At 36.7% G+C, this 19,344-nt stretch overlaps 2 protein-coding genes across 2 annotated transcripts; one reads left to right on the forward strand and one right to left on the reverse strand.

Moving 5' to 3' along the window:
* The first annotated feature begins 4,292 nt into the window (after positions 1 to 4,292).
* On the forward strand, positions 4,293 to 10,456 carry gzf1 (GDNF-inducible zinc finger protein 1). Its single transcript, XM_041975967.1, has 9 exons — positions 4,293 to 4,347; positions 5,532 to 5,972; positions 6,069 to 6,538; positions 6,935 to 7,118; positions 7,203 to 7,369; positions 7,503 to 7,597; positions 7,766 to 7,933; positions 8,032 to 8,189; positions 8,505 to 10,456. Exons 2-9 carry the CDS (start codon positions 5,547 to 5,549, stop codon positions 9,300 to 9,302), a joined length of 2,466 nt encoding a protein of 821 aa, XP_041831901.1. The 5' UTR covers positions 4,293 to 4,347; positions 5,532 to 5,546; the 3' UTR covers positions 9,303 to 10,456.
* Positions 10,457 to 11,198: 742 nt separating this feature from the next.
* napbb (N-ethylmaleimide-sensitive factor attachment protein, beta b) lies at positions 11,199 to 17,871 on the reverse strand. Its single transcript, XM_041975970.1, is given in 12 exon segments — positions 11,199 to 12,308; positions 12,591 to 12,641; positions 12,748 to 12,816; positions 12,889 to 12,993; positions 13,087 to 13,171; positions 13,835 to 13,890; positions 13,985 to 14,062; positions 14,433 to 14,479; positions 16,069 to 16,185; positions 16,312 to 16,391; positions 17,658 to 17,704; positions 17,706 to 17,871. Coding segments are annotated over 12 exon segments (891 nt in total). The 5' UTR covers positions 17,760 to 17,871; the 3' UTR covers positions 11,199 to 12,206.
* Between the last annotated feature and the right edge of the window lie 1,473 nt (positions 17,872 to 19,344).

The following is a 19,344-nucleotide window of genomic DNA, read 5'->3' on the forward strand; positions in this document are numbered from 1 at the left end:
CATAATGTCTTAAGTTACAATGAGATTTTATTAATAGAAGTGGACTGAAAGTCCCATACAATAACAATTAAACCTGTGGAGGTGGTTTGCTTTGAGTTTTGGTGTAGTTTTTTCTTAACCGCTTATGGACAACTGCATTTAATGAAAAGTGATGAGATGGTGAAATATTAGTCCCTGTACCACCTTATCATTACCAATCTGGCAATCTCAAAACCATTAGCCTGCACTTGCTTATACTACTTGCACAATAGCAGACCCCAAACATCCATGTGTGTAAAAGATTTGCTCTGTAATATACAACAAAGGGCTGAAGTTCTAGCAAATATACCAGTAGTAAGCTAAAAATGTTAGAGATTGCAGGAAAGTTTATATCAAAAGCAGTATTAGACCGCTCTGTAAAGTTGAATAAGAACATCCTAGATCCAGATTTGGATGCAGATAACATAATTATATGTTATTCACTTCAAAACAGAACCATGGCCCAATGCGGTTACATTTTCATGCAAAGCCATCCGTATTTTCTTGAATAATTTTCCTGATAAATAAACTAACAAACCTCACCATCCACATAAACACCTTGACAGAAGTTATTTAACAATAACAGGACAAAGTTACTGTTGCTAAGCTAACTTGTTAGTGGTAGCTTTTACTACTACTACTACTACTACTAATACTACTACTAATAATAATAAGAAGAAGAAGAAGAAGAAGGAGAAGGAGAATGATAAGAATAAGAATAATAATCATCATTTTTACTTTATTACTTCCTATAGGGAAATTAGGCTCTGTATTTTATCCATCAGCAGTAGATTTACTAGCGAGCAGTGGGCTGGCACATTTTGGCACCCAGAGAGCCTTTGGGGGGTTAAGGGCTTTGCTCACAGTGCCTCTGTTGTCAGGTTGGTGCCTGAGGGAGTTAGGCACCTATAACACCATTTCACAGCATAACCTCTTGATTTAAAAGTTGCATACTGTCAATTATTTGAGTATATCTATGTAAAGGCTTCCCATTCTTACTCTTACATCTGTTTTTGTCTCCTTATCTCAATAGGTCCTGATGCAACACTATGCTGTGGCCAACCAGTTCCCATTTTTAGAAAGTTGGTAGCTTATTGTTTACATAGTTGGTACAGCAGACTAAAGAATCAGGGTAGATTTTTTTAAAAGTGAACTTCGAGCAATAAAAAGCAAAAGGAGAGTGATGAATAGTTTTTCTCCCCAGTCTCTGTGGAACTTAATTGAGCTCTGTCTCTATACTCTCTCTGGAGCCATGGTGCTAGCATGAGGAGCCTTCTGCAATTTTTGTGAATCATTGGTTTCCTTATATTACACTGAGGTTTTAGGGTTTCCAGCAATACTGTGGACTAGCTAAATGTGGTGTGGCATCCAGCCAGTTTAAAGGAAAAGAGAAGGGGAAGGAGTGAGGGTGTTAAGTTAGAGTGTCAGGATAGACTACCAGAGACAAGCCTGGTATGCTGTGTGTATTCTGGCAAAGCACCCTTGGCCTTGACAGGACTGCACAAATATGTACTGTACAAAATTTGAGTCCTAATTTCTTCCATATATAAAGCAGCAAAAACTTCTCTGTTTCTAAAACCAATAAATTTAAACTTGTATCAAAATATGAACCTGCTATGGGTCAAAAAACAAAGTCATGATGACTTTAATGCACAAGTCAAAAAGCATTAATTATGTTTTCAGCTAACAGAGTTCACTGAGTAGAGCGGAAGGGAAAAACACCACAGAATACTGAGTTGGACTGGTGTGTGATGGTCTGGCATGTGCTGTGTGGTGATTTGGGCAAGCACAAAGAGAATGCTGCGGTTTTTCTTGGACCACCACTGTGCAAACTTCCATGTAATGTTCTAGTGTTTACCACCAATGGTTGAGTTCATCTGCTGAGATTATGAGTCAGTCCTGTTCAGGAGCTGCAGAGAGGTACTGTAAGGATACCGACTGAATGACTTACCCTCACTACATCCAAATTAAAATGTTTGTACAATCCAGCACACAAACTGAACCCAGACAAACCCATCAGCATCAAGCCAGAGAATTTTACTGTTTTTTTCTTCTCCTTCTTTTTATTTAGCAGTGTGTCTTCTCTAGCCTTAAATTAAAATCATCTTTGGCTTTGAGATTTTTGTTTGTTTTTTCTCACACTGCACATTTTGTCATGCGGTTTGTGTGCTGTGGAATGTCAGCACTGATATTTTCGTGTGTGGAGGAGTCTACCATAGCAGTGCAAACACGACCCAAAGTAGGCCGAATGTTTTGTTTGCTGAGCCCATCACCTTTTCAGCAAGCATTTCAACGTCATCTTCGCCACTGACAAACTGATGATGAATCTGTGGGAATTTTATTTGTTGTTGTAAGGGCTGGTCATACAGCTGGCTAATAAGCCTGCAGTGCACTCACAACATCTGAAACTCTGTCTTTTGAGAAACATGAAATGCCATGGAGCCAGATGAAAAGCCAACCAATATCAGTGTTGAAAGTACAAAAAAAATCCTTCTAAAATGACTATCTTTTGTTCAAGCAATATGTTTATTCCTTTGACTACACATGTTAACCATTGATGACATGACTCTGTTTCTCTACTTTCATTCTGACACTGTATCCTGTCATAATATCACAAACTACAAATCCTAAACTGAGATTGTTTTATTATTTACCTCTGACAGTAACAAGCTTTTATTGAATCCTCTGTTGTTACATTATACTGCAGAATAAAAAATAAAATCTGACCTAGCTGGTCATAACCACTAGGACTGCTTATTATGAAGTTATTCTTTTATGATTGAGCAAAGCAGTTTCTATGAAGAAAAAACATCTCTATGACTAATCTTTCCTTCAGCAAAAAGTCAGAGAATGTCAACCCAATATGTAAAATGCAATTCCATTACTCTGCAGACAAGTTGAATTGTACAAATTAGTTCATTACTTTGTTAACCACTTGGCTTATATCCATGACAATATATCTTTCTCCAATATAATTTCCATGTAAATACTCTTAATTCCCAGAAGCACACACTTAAATCAGCAGTTGTTGTGCATCATTTGAAGATCACTAGGTACTAGGTAGTATTACAAATGTCATCTAAAGATATTGTTTGTGGCAGAGGAGCATTCTAATAAAAGCCAGGTGAACATAGTGTTCCAGGTTAGATTTGAAGGCTGCACAGAGTTGGTCCTGAGAGCAGCATGAGTCACCGGAAAAGAGCAGATTGCGAGCTTGCAGAATTCATTAAGACAAATGTAAGGTATATAGATTTCCTCAGGAAGAGAGAAGAGAGAAAGAGAGAAGGGGGGGAAAGCCAAACTTGGCAGCTGCAGAACAGCACCCCAGTGAATCCCCAAGTAGCTCTCCATACAGCTATGGAATAATGGCATTTTGCAACTCTGTGCATGATTTATGTTGATTTCAATGTAAAAGAATTAGTTGAAATCTTGGTTTCTTTTGGGATATGTATTCCCAGATATTTGCAGCACAATTAGACAATTGTATTGTGGGTAAAAATTGCTTTATTGAGCCACTTTACTATAAATAGAAGGTATAACACATTACATGCAGCTCAACAAGAAACACGCAAGGGATTCTAATTAGAATAAAATTTTAGCTTTTATAGATGTGAATCGAGCTGCCTTTAAATTTTCACAAGCTCTCAATCTTTGCGTTTTGCATGACGTCGTCTTTCTACGTGACAGCGCCATCGTGTGGGCTGAGGTGAGTATTGCATTGTCAAACACTGATTAATTCTTGTTTACGTTACGGTAACATCATACATACTTTATATCATTAATTTTTCTATATAACATTAATGCTTCAGCAACTAATGATTTATCTTTAAAAACTTATTGTATTTAATTACCATTACCATGTAATGGTAAATAAATTAAATAAAAGCACACATTTTGTATTCTAAGACAATTAGATAACTATAATGTTGGGGATTTTTTTTTTTTTTTTTTTTTTTTTTTTTTTGTTTGTTTGTTTTTTGTTTTCTGTTTTCTGTTTTTTTAATCAAATGAACGGCTCGATAAGTCCAAGTTAAGCAAATGTCAGTTGTGGAGTCGCACAGATTGCTAAATAAATAATTTCTCATGCGCTAGTTTTCGGCAACGCTTTAGTCAATGGGTGGTTAAAATGATCCAAAATCAGATTTTGTAGTCGGGAATCCATATATAAACATCTCTGTATATAAAACAAACTGATCCCAAATCAGCCATCATGGCACCGGATGTCACTTGTGTAAACTTGAAGCCTTTCTATATGAGAGGGACTTCTACAGGAAGTACCTTCCGCTTTACAGGGCATTTGTGAAGGGCTGCCATTTTACCGAGCTTACGGTAAGAAAACTTGCTTCGTGATGTTGTGTAGTTAGCTGACTGCCACATGTTTTTACTCACGCACAATGTATGTTGTGCGTGAGTTTACAGTATTGCTTGCACATAAATTAGTTTAATTGAAGGTTGACTTTAGCTTAGCTAGCTTTACCACTGCGTCTGCTACCACCATTAGCATTTACGATCCCGGCAGTGAATGAGACAAAACTGTAAAATAATACAAGAGGGGAGTGGGTATTTGAGTTTATTAAAATAAACGTTGTTTTTAGAGAAGTCAATGATATTTATTTAAACAAGCTTGCGATTCATGTAAGTCAAGTTGAAGTTTAGCTACATTTTCCCTCGTTTGGATAATAAAGCTCGTTAATCACTAAATCCTTTGACAGAAATATTGCTATGTTCATGCTCTACCATAGTGGGTTTGTTTACAAATCCTGATAGCTTAATATATATATATATATATATATATATATATATATATATATATATATATATATATATATCTTCTTATATCGATTAATAACAATAATTATCACCCCCATGCTTTTTAGTTATTTTAGTACGTTACAAACGAATAATTTGCATCAAAATGAATGGCCCTATGCTTATACTGTGACAACATTTTTATGACTTTTAAATTAATATAAAAAAATGACAAGAAAATTTTTTGCTGCTACAGAAAATCTTTATCCTGTCAGTTTGTGATCATACTAAAATTTGTTATTTTGTTGCTAAAACATTCACTATTTTACATGTAGCAACAGTAATGATAACTTTAAAACACATATAAGTAAGAATTGAGTTATTTTTGTAGCATAAAGGTCACACCTTGTAAACTCAAGGAAGGAAAAAAAATAAGGAAATTTGTGTTTGGTCAATTATTTCTGAATACCAACAAGAGAATTTTGAAGGGAAAAAATTTGGCAGAATTATGGGGGGGTGCCACCCACACATTTAGCTGTATTGCTCATTTTACAGAAGTGTGGCCCTTACAAGTTATACCCTGTTATAAAGGTGACAAATATAGCTTTCCACTTGTGTATAATAAAACATCAATTGGTATTATTAGAGGGGAAAATAATTAGCCAAACACACATTCCCTTACTTTTTGCAGGGAAGTTTAGATTGCATATTTAGAATATAATCTAATAGAACTTCTGTGTGTCATGCCTTTCTGCTAATCTCAGCACCACGACCGAATCATGGGGATCGAAGCGGTCCAGCTCACATCCAGTTCACATCACGGAAACATTTTAGCTTCTCTGCATGATCTGAGGTTGCAAGGACAGCTTTGTGATGTTACCGTGCAGGTGGACTATGAAGGAGATGTGCAAGAATTTCAGTCCCACCAGGTGATCCTTGCTGCATCCAGTGGCTACTTCAAGAGGATTCTTCTGTGTCCAGATACGGCCCAGGATAAATTATCGCTTTCAAATATTCAATCCAATGATTTCTCAAAGTTTTTGGAATTTATCTACACTGGTAAAGTTGAAGTTTCTAGAAACAGGATTGGTGATGTTCAAGCAATGGCAAAAATTTTGGAATGTGAGGGTCTGTCAGAGGTTTGTGATGAGGCCTTGAGTACTGGAGTTCTACAAAAACCCAGAAGGAAAGCATCTGCATCAAAGGTTAAAGCTCTAGAGGACTTACATGGTGTAAAAAAAGGAGAAAAGACTGGAGGGAAAAGGCAAAGCTTATTTCTAAAGCGACAACTCTCTCCACAGATCTCTGAAACAGAAGACATTAAAAAAAGATGTAAGGCAAAGAGAACACAGAAGAATGAAAAAAACCAAAGAAAAAAGCTAAAACTGAAGCTGACTGGCCGTAAAGTACTTCAGAAGCAGTGGTATTCTCCAAAAGAGTCTCTTCACAGTGAAAGTCAGGTTAGTAATGTTGGTGCAGAGGAGAGTAGGAATGGCACTGAAGACAAGGCCCAGCCACAGAACGAGAAAGATAAAGAAGATGAGACTTCACTGGGGAAGCCCACTTCTGATGTGGATGATTGGGAATGTGAGGATGATGTGCAAAGTAATGATCCTCAAGACCCCTTATTTCAGTTGGAGAAGGAAGAAGAAAGAGAAGCAGAGGAAGGACAGTCCAAGGGGAAATTAAAAAGAACATCCAAGGCCCAGTTCCAGTGTAACAGGTGCCAGCGGACGTTTCACTATGAGAGAAGCTACTTGAAGCACATCAGGTAACAAAATAGTTCCCCTGGGTTTTATTGATTGTAACAATAGTTTCCAATGAAGTCTGGTTTACTAGGATTGAGCCAATGAAATACCACGAGACAGGAGCAATGGGAAGCAAATTTTCAGCATTGTGATAACAGTACTTATTCATAATACTTGTGTAACCCTACAGTTGTATAAAGGATAAACCATAAATGATCTGAGTTGTATTCAAGTTTTAACAATGTAACAAGATGGGGGGAGTAAATGAATTGCAATCACCACATTTATTAGGCTAACAATGTAATTTACCCAGCCTCTTAAAGGCTCTTCATACTCTTTCTAAAATTTATATTAAAAAAACACTTTCTTTCTGCATCTTTTCATTTATTTCTGTAAACTGTTGCCGTTCTCTTGACAAGTACATACCATGGAGTTAAAGCAGATGTCATCTATCGCTGTGAGACCTGTATGCAGACCTTTGCAAACCGAAGCAACCTGAAGATCCACGAAAAGCATGTTCACAGTAGTGAGAGGCTTTTTGCTTGTGACTCCTGCTCAAAAACCTTTAAACGAAAGAAGGATGTTGTCCGCCATCAAAGACAGGTGAGGAGTAATGAAGTTTGTTGCACGTAAAGTCATATGATGTTGATTATCCGCATGTAATCTGGCATGTCTGCTGTTTCTCAGGTACATGAACGAAATCTGCAACATGTATGCCCTGATTGTGGGAAGGCGCTCAGCTCCAAAGCTGCCTTGTTGTTGCATGAGAGGACTCACACGGGCACAAAGCCTTACGAGTGCTCCGACTGCGGGGCCAGATTTACCCAAAACTCTGCCCTCAAGATGCATCACAGGTAGGGAGCTCATTGAATGTTATTTGAATAAGTTTAATCGTAAGGATTTAACTTCAAATAAAGAGTTGTTACTAAAGTGCTGAATGTCACTGAAAGCATGGATGCATTTCAATCTGTGTTCACGTGTGTTTAGGACTCACACAGGAGAGAAGCCATTTGCATGTGATGAATGTGATGCCCGGTTCACTCAGAAGCACATGTTAGCTTATCATAAGAGATCACACACAGGTAAAAAATCCTTCAACTTTAAGTTTGGTAAAAAAGATTGCCACTGATACAAACACTCAGTAGGTTTTGTAGCCTACAAACAGTAAAAATATTGATCTGTACGTAGCTAACTGTAAGATTATTATTGTTTTTTTGTTTTTTGTTTTTTTTCTTTTAAACTTGTATAAGGGGAGAAACCCTTCATGTGTGAGGCTTGTGGGAAAAGCTTTGCATCTAAGGAATACCTCAGACACCACTCAAATATCCACACCGGGTTTAAGCCATATAAATGTGAGCAGTGTGGTAGAGGCTTTGCTCAGAGGAACTCCCTCAACCAGCATCTAAAAATACATACAGGTAACTGTATGAGTTACTTGTATCTACTTGGGAATAGACTGTTGTTTTTTGTAAAAGATAATGTACTAATTAATTGTACTAATGTACTAATTCCTTAGGTGAGCGCCCTTATAGCTGTAAAGACTGTGATAAACAGTTCACTCAGCTCAACGCGCTCCAAAGACACCAACGTATTCACACAGGAGAGAAGCCATATATGTGTGGCCTCTGTAAGCGCACCTTTACAGATAAGTCCACGCTTCGCAGGCATACTATGGTGAGTTGTGCTTCCCTAACTGTGATACTGTAAGTAAAATACAGATCCAGCCTGAAAATACTGCAAGTATCACAGTTAGGCTGGAAGGCTAATCTTGCATTTTAGACTGTGTAAGTGCAGTGTGTTGGCTAAACTTGTCTTCTGAAAGCACAAGTAGAAAATGGAGTACCACTGTCTAAGAGAGCAATATTGTTGATGTTCTCAAGTACTTGTCACAGTGACAACCAGTGCATGTTTTTATTAGACTTCAAGTTGTGGTTTTGTATAAAGCCATGAGACTGCTGTGAAAATGACATCAGTTTGTTAAAACTTCAGATTCATGACTCGGAAGCTCCATGGAAGAACTACCTGGTGGTGCTCGAGGGAAATGTGGAGGAAAAGAAGCCAAGATCTCCCACTAAGGAAAAGATAGCGAAAGCAGGGCCAGGAGAGAAAAAGAGCAAAAGTCCCAGCAAAATTCCTAATACTGTTGTTACTGCTCCCAGTATTTCCAGTGCTGCTGCTGGTTCTCTTATTGATGCTAGTAAAACCCAAGCAGAGTCCATTGTGGTTTCAACTGAGCCAGTCACTCTCCCCTCAAACTGGACCAGCCATGGAGCCATTGCTCTTGTTAGCCACAGCGGTCTTGGTGGTATCACTGTCATCCACACTGAGGTTCCACCTGGGACGCAGATCCAGCCCATAGTAACCACTAACGGCACAGGAACAAATGTAATTTCCTTAGATAGTTCAGCCATCCCAGTCCCCTTTTCTATCCCAGTGTCTGTGACTCACCCTGTTTCTTTATCCTCCGAAGCCCCTACCTCTCTGTCTATACCCACTCTCTCAGTTCCTGTTTCTGGTGTCTTGTTAGCAGCATCAGTCTCAGACATCCCAACTGTCTCTACATCATCTGTGCTGGAAGCAGCTGTTTCACAGACCATTTTAGCTCAAACTTCTGAGAATAAGGCCATTTCTGAGACGGATATTTTACCGCCTGATGTACAGACTGTGAGAGTTGGTGACGAGGCTTGTGAAAATGAACAAACAGTTGTCCAGAATGACGGGCAGCCGAGCGCAGCAGATGACTCCACAGACGAACCAACAAAGGCCTCAGATCAAAAAGTTGTGTAAAAGATGAGTTTAACTAGTTTTAGTTGTGTAAAAAGTACTCTGATCAAGTGTTTTGATCAACAACTGATAGTGCTTAACATCAATTATAGAAGTCATTTTCCTGGTATCATCTAGCACTGTTGAACATCTTTAATGTACTTAAAGAAGTATTGTGAATAGACAACTAGCAACACATTTCTCTCTCTTAAGCAAAGCATAATTTCTATTAGAGCTTAATTTTTTTGTGTGTGTGTGTGGCTTATGGAAATAAAATTTGACTGAAAGCAAAGTGTAACCCACCACACTTTATTAGAAGAATGGGTTATACTAAGATTTATGGTTTTCTAATGGCTATTTTGTGTTCCATTAATTTGCAGAAATGAAAACATCGCATTTTCTTAATAAATTTCCCTCCTTATCAGGTTTTAAAATCACATGTTTTCATGCCGGCAGATCTAGCATCTTCATCATTTTAACCAGAATGGTGTTAGTTGTATTTAAAATGATGAAATTGGATATTTGTTTGGGATTGTCATTTGTAATTGGTTTCAGAAGTTTCTGGACTCTGCAGGAAGCTGTTATGGCACTTTGGACCATGTAACAGGATATTTGAAGTTCAAATAATCTTATGAATTTACACTCTTATGTACACACAGGCTCACATACCCTATAAAGATATGGAGTTATCTTGTGTATTTTGGACATAATACTGAGTCTATTAGCGTTGCTTGCGTAATAACTACAATCTACAGAGTGCCTGTCATGCTGGCATGAGGCAAGCTTCTGGCTTTCTGTTTATATTTAACTCACCTTATCTGTAGTATATGTTCAAACATATTTTGAACATATACTGTACATATAGCAGCATTGGTGGTCACTTGATCAGAGCATCCTTACCAAATGTCACTTAAAACTTTATTTCTTTTTACTTTATCTGTTATCTTTGGCTTTTGTGACCATCTGGTTTTCATGATATGATTTGAGGTCAGTGTTTTATGAAAGTGGATGTGTTCAGTTTTTGTCTTTTGAATGTTGCAGTATTTATTTTATTTTTAAGATGCAATAGAGCTGTACCGTGGTTGTAATTAAACACCACAGAAATACATTATGTTGTATGTACAGAGTAAAATATACTACGCTTGATTTTAAATGTGATTAAAATGAAGGTGATTGTGCGTTTATTGTATACACATGGCCAATCAAAGCCTGTTACCACCATCTTGACTCCTTTTGGTCTGATGAAATGGTTTAAAATTTGGTCCTTTTTGCTTAGAATTGGTTAAGTTCAACATTTAAATTTGAATGGTGTCTCATTTGACAACAATACATTTACAGTCCAGTAAGGAGATACTGTGTAGAATCTAGCAAATAAAACCTTAACACAGATTTCCTATCATAGCCTAGAACAGAAGGTGCAGCTCAGAAAAAATACTACCTTTATCCGTTTAAAGTAAATACAAAGGTACCACAACATTAAATATATTAAAATGTGATGTTTCAAGCAGGTTCTAGCTTTCTATCCATCCATGACTGCTTTATCCTGTTCGTGGTTGTGGGGAGGTTGAGGCTTATCCCAGCTGCCATCAGTTTGGAGGTGGGATACAATGTGGACAGGTTTTGCATCAATCGCAGGGCCAACATAGACAAATGAGACATAACCCACCGATTTAGAATCACTGATTAACCTGACACAATGTTTCTGGTGCATGGGAGGACGCTGGAGTACCTGAAAAGAACTTAAACTCCACACAATAAGTCCCCAGCTGGGATTTGAACCAGGAACTTTATTGCTGTGAGGTGACACTGCAAACCCAAGGCACTGCTGTGCAACACACTTATTTTATTAACTGATTGTGAATATAAATAGTTTAAATATAGCACTAGTGTTTCACAAATTTACAGAAATGCACAACATTATTGGATATAACACCTTTATTGATGCTCATTTGAATAAGCATACAGATCATATCCACACCCTAATGTCATTTCACCTGGAAGAAGCTGGGTACACAAAGCAATCGACCCCTTTTTAAAAACTTTGGTCTAGCTAAGACTAGTGAATATACACAACACTGAACTATACACAATGACATGCTTAGCAACTGGCCATTTGGAAGGCGCACTGCAGCAATAAACCTTCAATGACGCCTTCACAACACAAACATGAATGACTAATAATGCACATTAGCCCAAGATTACTTCCCTGGGAATAAGGGTGAGGAGCTCCGTATCAGTGCTCTATAAACTGCAGCTTACAGATTACTACATCAACACATTCTAGAGTAATTATAAACTTAAAGATAAAAAAAAATAACAATAATAAAGTGATGTGATAGTGTTTAGATACAACTATTTAACAGTCTACACTTGTGCATATCATTGCCCTTTTTAAGAGGAGCCGGCCCCATATGGACATAGAAAGGACGCAAAATCCGTTTTTAATGTCTGATTCTTTTCAATTCCAATGCAAATAAAACTTGTGGAGTATTCTTAAATTATATACACATCATTCTTCTGAATAACAAACTCAAATATTTAAATTACTTGTTTAAATATATAATAACTAGAAAAAAAACAGCTGCATCTGACTAGGAATCACTTGTAGAAAACATGCAGTGACTTGTCAACACTAGCAATCTGATTCAAAACAACATATTGCTTAACTCTTAATAGATTTCAGCAGAAAAAAGGGTATGCAGCAATCCTCTAGAGAGAGGTGAGGGCAAGCGGATTTACATTCTGACTGGATTCAGGTATGCTTGTAATGAAAACAAATGATAGTGCTCTAGTAGTACTCATCAGAAGCCACTCCTTTCCAGATGCTATACACAGTGAAGTGAGCGGGAAAGAGTGCACTGTTTTGTGTGTGAAAGCATGCGTGATTGAACTGTCCCTCCATGCTGCATTCCTACCCTGAGGTTTCTCTCATTTCAGATCTCCTTCATCACCCTGGATGGTCTTTTTGATGCGCAGCAGGAGGGTTGTGTGCCACTGATCCAGACGTGAGATTGAATCAAACTCCTTCACCTGCAACAAACACAAAAAAACTTTTGTCTCACCCATTTACAGATGAAGTAGACCTATAAATATTCAGGCCAGTGACAACTACCAGCTGTGTTTGATAAATAAATTGCTTTTTTAAATTGTGCTGAACATATGCAACACACATCTTTGACTCTCCATGGTTACAATAATGGCCTACCTGAGATTCAAACATTAACTTTCTTGAGCACAAGGGATTCAACAAACCAACCTCCAAAAACCTTGTTTTTTTAACCTGAGAGCTTTCATTGTGAATACATGACTTACTGCCTCTGTGAATGCCTCACTGTTCTGCTCCTCATGAGCTTCAAGAAGTTTCTGTTTAAAAAAATAAATAAAAAAAAACATGTAGGTTAGTCTCAGAACTAAACAGATCAAGGGAGGAAAGTGAAACACCAGATTTCTCAGGTTTAAACTGAGCTACCTTCAACAACTTGCATTCTCTGGAGTCTGAAAAAGCTGGGAACATCTCCTCGTACTTTTCAACAGCGATCTGTGGAGACACAGTATGTTAAGACTTTTACCACATCTCCATGGTCCCAAATCCTGAATGGTATAAAATCACCTTAGCATTGAGCTCGTCAACAATGAAATGACAGAGGGAGGCTTTGAAGAAATACTCTTTGGCGCTGTATTTCAGCAGTGGGTTGTCCATCGTGTTAGTTCCAACCTAAATAACATTTAAATGTGTCAGAAAAAATACTGTGTAAATTGTACAAGTGTGAGTTGAACTCACAAACACAAGCAGACACCAAATTAACACCTGTTCGTAGATCTCAATAGCCTTCTGGTACTGTTCCAGCTGAGCACAGTAAGCTCCCACTTTCAACAAACACTTGTTGGCAGAACTAAAAGAAAAAATGTTCAGAAAACAACAATGAACGCAAAAATTATACATAATACAAACAATAAAACAAACATTTAGAAAGAGTTTGTGGAAATTAGTACAGTGCAATTATCAGTAGCATTAGCTGCTTAGCTGAAGTATTAGCATGAGATTTTAGCTGTATTACTTTAGGATAAGAGGTGAAAGGTGACAGAACAAAGACCCTTTAAAGAAAGTGTAATCTTAAAACTGCTCTACGGATAAAGATGTGCATCCTTCCACTTCATGCAAATCCTGTTTTAGGACATAAACTCATTCTAGCAAAACTGGCTAGGTAGTTGATGGGCTGTGCAGGTACATGTAAAAGTTAAGCAGGTGATGATCAGCTATGCTAAATAGTTTAGCCTTCCGCTGATCATTGTCAAAGAACAGTCGTTCATGGTGTAGAATATTCAGTGCATGTGTTTATCTTTGCTCAGCAGGTGGGAGGTGCATAGTGCACAGTGAGAACTGCATATAGAAAGCAGCATTTTATTTAAATATCCTGGTATCTGCCCCAGCTTTCATAAGTTTTCTCATTTAAAAATAAAAATTATGAATTAGAAAACTAAAACAAACAACATTTTGGTTTGGTTTCTTACTTATATACAGAGCTGTGTCCGATATTTAAAGAAGAGCACAGTACCTGTTTGACTCTTCTCCTTTGTAATAGTCTGCTGCTTGTTCATAATGTGCAATAGCCTTTCCAGATGAAAGCAAAATAAAATGCATTAGAACTGCTGCATTAAGAAAGCTTGGCTGCATTACATGACTACACAGTCTCCGATGGTAATACCTTTTCAATATCAACCAGCTCAGACTCGTAGATCTCTGCGATACTGATGTGATGTTTGGCAGCGATGGTAAATCTTCCCTGGATGAAGAGAGAAAAAATCGTTACTGACTGGATCCATTCACAGACGCCTCATAAGTCAATGAAAATGTTGTGTTCCATGCTCCATAGTAACGAGCCAAGGTCAGACAGAAGCCTGTGGCTTCACATGTATGAAGCTGCTGCATTTAAAATGAATCCTCACAAGCAAAGCAATTCAATGAAGGTAATTAGCACTGGCTAAATTACACTGTCTTCTATGAAGATATGCTACATCAACGTGTGAAGACTTTTAGTTACTAGGATGTGATATAAAGTACAAGTCACAACCGATCTGCTAAATATAAATGACATGACCAGATTTACAGCTGTAGATCAGAACAACGATAAACACATTCTATGTGCGTCTTACCATGTCTGTGTATATATCGATGGCAGCATTTAAACACTTGATTGCCTCTTTTAGCAGCATAAAGAGGAGAGGAGGGAACAGTTAGACGTTATGTTTACAGCTTTCTTCGTACGATGTTTTTCAAGCAGCCAGTAAGACTTCTCATTCTTATAAATGAGGAGTTTGTTACAGCATTACTCATGAAACATTTAAAATGTTTAAAACATTTCTAGTTAAATGCAACTTTAAACTGCAGATTCTCACAAATGACCAAAAATGAGAAAGGGAGACCAGTCAAAAGGTAAAACTAAAATATTTTACCTCATCATTCTTGTTTAAAGGACTATGATAAAATACAACATATCTGTATAATGATAATTAAGTGTAAAGGTGAAATGAGAGGCCAAGAAGTTTTAAATCAAATGAATGGCTTTCAAGTGTGAGTAAGCACATGGATTTATTTAAATAACACAGATCCATTAAATCCTCATCTTCACAACAAATTTGTGGAAGTGCATGAATGACATGAACAAAGGAGATTTTGAGGACTTCAGAAAAATGGTTATCTGTGGTTTGTTAAAGCTCAAGTGGATAAAACAAGAAATCAGACAGATCAATGTTTTGTTGGCAAATGAGACTACAGTAAATATAAAACATAAATAAATGTTAAATAGATAAAGAGAAACATTGAAGCATTCCATCAATTAAACTTGGTGGTGGCATTATGGTTTGGGCCAATTTTGCTACATCAGGGTTAGGATAATGTACTGTTTGTGAAATTAATATGAATAGAAAGTGGGTCAGAACCATGCAAACACAAGGAATAGTTAAAGAAGAACAAAGTTATTTTTTTGGAATGGTCTCATAAAAGTCCTCACCTTAATCCAAGAGAAACAATGTGAAGGTTTGCATACTTTTTCCATTCACAAATACGCTTAACTGGATCATTTTCCTCAAAAACTAGACGAACAAATTTAACCAATGTAATCTTAACAAATTATATTTTTAATGCACTTTTAGGACAGGTGTGAATTTCTGATGATATATATGTATATGTCCCAAATGAAGTAACATACAAAAGGTAAAACATGACAAAACTGACCCCAACAATCTGCCTCTTTTTTAAAAAGAGATCAAGTCTCAGCCAGCTAACCTCCCTGTGATCACATCTGTGGTTACAAGCATAAAAACGGAGGCCTAAGAGAGTACAATGACAACTATAAACCAGTCACAAAACATAAAATGCATTTCAGGAACAGATATCTGACAACAGAATGGATGAATTACCTAAACTACAAACATCATAGCAACATCAGTTTATCAAAAAATTAAAAGCTTCCTCAAAGTCACAGATATATGTGCTTAGTTTTATCTAAAAAAAAAAAACAATAATTGATTTAGTTACTGATATCATACGCTGTAGTGTTGGGCGTGGAATTCCTCTCACTGAGTGCTAGTATTGTGTGACATTTAATGGTGTTGGGTGATTTAGATATATGCAGCTTTTTAGGGAGATATTAGCACTGTACTAACATTTCACTTATTTGGACACTATAATTGTAAATTATAACCATGTTAGTTGTAAATGAAAAGGTATGAAAAATTCAAGGTCATTTCAGGTTAGCTTCAAGCTTATTTAGGAGCTACAAAGTCTTACCATTAGGGTCCGACTTCTTGTAGGCGTTTCCTGCATCGATAAAGCTGGTGGCACAGTCATGTTTGTTCTGCAGCTGCATATGGAGACGTGCAGCCTTGCAAAATGCATTTCCAGCACCTAAAAAGAATAAAGTGAAAAAGTAGAAGTGTGCAAAACTTACTTTGGATTTTGTAACATGACTTTGGATTTTTTTTTCCATTAAAAAAAAAGAAAAAGAAAAAAAAGAAACAGTTTATCACACACCACTCCAGTTCTTGGCCATCTTGAACATGTTGGCAGCTCTGCAGTACATTTCACATGCCTCCTCCACTTTGTGATGTCCTCTAGAAGAATGCATAGAAATAAAGAAATGAAAACAAATAAAGAAAACAGGATAAAATAAACCAAGTAAGTATTCATATAGTTAAGTTGATCAGTTAGTCCTGCATATTTAGCAAATTCTTAGTAAATTATCATGCAACAAACTCAATTTACAGTGATATGCAGTTCTGACATTGCCAGACTGGCCAATCTCTCTCTTTAAGTACTCCACACATCCATCTCTCATTGACAAGCAGTGACCCCCTGGGAGTTTCCTGTAGCTGTACAAATACTCTGGCCATTCAATCAGGGCAGAGGTTTACATCACTACTTGGCCAACCACAGAACTGCCACTATAAACCCTGCCAACATTATGATGGATGAGAACTGCAGAGTAGTAACATCTCTAGGTCACCTGGAGCAAAGCTTTAGGTAAAAGGCTGAGTCACGCAACTAAAACTGCTGGCTTCTGGGTAGTTTTGGACCTATGTAAACATTTTTATTTCCTTGCAGAAGGTAACAATAAAAACATATGACTACTTTGAAGATTTAAATAACAGGGTATAGTTCAAATAATAGTCTCTGAGACGAATAATTTGTCTTTGTTTCAATCATGTAATATTTTTGTTTGTCTTATTTTTACTTCGTGCAGCCATGATTTTGTAATACCTTTATCCAAATGTTCTGTGGATTTATGGAGGTGTTGTTAAAGCAATTAGTTATAGTCACTGGTTTGGGGATTATGACAGGATTAGATCAGACGTGTGCCAGGTTTTTGTCCACTCTAAAGAAGATATCTTCCACAAAAACTACTGTTTTTATTTTATTTTGCTTTGTTTTTGTTGTTTTTTTTTTTTTTTAGATTTAATTTTGTAAACAGCACAGACAATGCATCGTACAGTTTGATTTATGCTGAATACGCAAACTGACATAATACGAAAACTGGAAGGAATAATTAAGAAGGTCCCTAGTAAAGACAAGTAAAATATTTAAACCCTCTAATTCTGCACTCTACTGCGTAGCTTAAAGGCCAATAAAAGGTCCAGCAAAGTCTGCTGCTTTGTATACAATGATGACAACAGCTAACAGATAAGTTGAAAGAATTTCCACAGTGAATGCCACGTTTCAGTTCCTACTGCTTTAATATTTGAATAAAGTCCAACAACGTTACGGTTTACAAAGACAAGGCTAACTTTGCTAAGTGAGCGTTGTGTGTGGAAATAGGCTGCGTGCCAACTTTGCTGTTGACACTTGGTTGCTAGCTGTTCTTTGGTGCAGTGCTGTCTTACCCTCCAAACATCCCTCCCAAAAGAGAGCCCGAGGACTTGATTTTTTTTGTCCGCGTCGGCCATTAGCTGAATGGCTTCCTTCTCTTTCCCAGAGTTGTCCATTTCTTTTGTTTGTTTAGAACTAACTTATTGTTAAGGGAGAAAAAACCTGCAGAGGATTCAGTTGTGTACAGTAAGGATTACAGTCGATTTAGCGTAGGCGTGAACCAGCTTGTGGCTTAAGAGTACTGTTGCACCATGGGAGTTTGAGTGCTTTAAGTCGCAATGAAAGTTGACGTTATGGTTACAGAAACTACAATTCCCATTGGAAAATTAAGTCTTTCTGTGCCCGTGTTACGTAAAATCTGGACGCTGCTGTCATGCAGAGGGTGAGGACCGGTTTTGCACAAGATGTATGAAGCACTTTAAAAATAAAACAATAAAAAACCATTGTTCTGAATTGCTGTGTCTTTCCATAGATGAGACAATTTTAAAAAACAAAGAAACAAATAACACATTTTAAAGGATATCGTCAGATTATCGGAAAATAAAAGAAAGAATAATCAAGATTTTATTATTTTTCGTACATCGCCCAGCCCTTCTGTATATGTGTGTGTGTATACACATATTTATATACACACACACATACACACACATATATATATAAATAACAAAAATATAAAAAAAAAACACAAAAAGTTATTAAAATATAAAAATACACAAACATACAGAAATAAAATATATAAAAATACTAAATAAACAATAAATTCAATAAACAAAATACACATATCAATATCCCAAAAAAAACCTATCACAGCTTTTAGACATTTTGTAATTCTACAGATAGAAGCTGGAGAATACGCGCATCTCTTTGTCAAAACTGGACCAGATATTTATAACGCAACATGAAAATTCATAGAACATTCTCAGAGAAAATGAATAAGTTTATGGAACCAACGAGCCCTTTTCTAATTCATCAGACACCGGAGGCCATTTTAATGGATTTGATTTGTCCAGTAGTTGAATCCTGTTTTGGAAAGCTGACCTGGTCTCAGAGTGTCAAACGGATATCTGGAGACCCAGATGAGGAGGCCGAAGTTCTTTTAAAAGAGCTCTTTTTTTAAGTGGTAACAATCATCACAAATTTAGTCAGGGAGACAATTCATCTGCAAGGAGGACACTTTGGCCACAGCAGGTCATGCTGTACCCAAGACTTTTGCAGAAGTTTTAAAAATCAAAGAGGACATTGAACTCCAGAAATCGGATTCATTGACAAGCTTAATTGCTGAAGAGGTGACAGATAGAGTGAAGTCTGTCAGCATCTCTGAAGAACCTGGCTCTCCAGTTTAAAATATTGATGGGATGGTCTCAAACACATGCAAAATGCTGAAAAGATATTTTGACAGTTGCAAACTATAGAAATCATACGAGTGGACAAAAAAAAAACAGTATGAATACATATAAACTAAGATATAAAAATATCCATGTATAAATTTAGATAGAAGAAAATACAATGTACAAAACAAATCCATACATAAAATGTAAAAATCAACAAAAATAAACATTAAAAAACAGAAAATTATGCAAAACATATATATATATATATATATATATATATATATATATATATATATATATATATATATATATATATGTCAATAACTAAAATATATAAATACATAAAAACTTTTAGGGATGTTTTGAAACA

The sequence above is a fragment of the Melanotaenia boesemani genome, chromosome 22 (assembly GCF_017639745.1).
Source record: "Melanotaenia boesemani isolate fMelBoe1 chromosome 22, fMelBoe1.pri, whole genome shotgun sequence".
In the NCBI taxonomy this organism is placed as follows: Eukaryota; Metazoa; Chordata; class Actinopteri; order Atheriniformes; family Melanotaeniidae; genus Melanotaenia; species Melanotaenia boesemani.

What these genes read in the sequence shown, in the direction of transcription:
- gzf1 (XM_041975967.1), top strand. Translation starts at nt 5,547, where the DNA reads ATGGGGATCGAAGCGGTCCAGCTCACATCCAGTTCACATCACGGAAAC. An exon ending in GGAAAGCATCTGCATCAAAG is followed by an intron (nt 5,973 to 6,068) that starts GTTAAAGCTCTA and finishes CTCTCTCCACAG; the next exon opens with ATCTCTGAAACAGAAGACAT. An exon ending in GCATCTAAAAATACATACAG is followed by an intron (nt 7,934 to 8,031) that starts GTAACTGTATGA and finishes CTAATTCCTTAG; the next exon opens with GTGAGCGCCCTTATAGCTGT.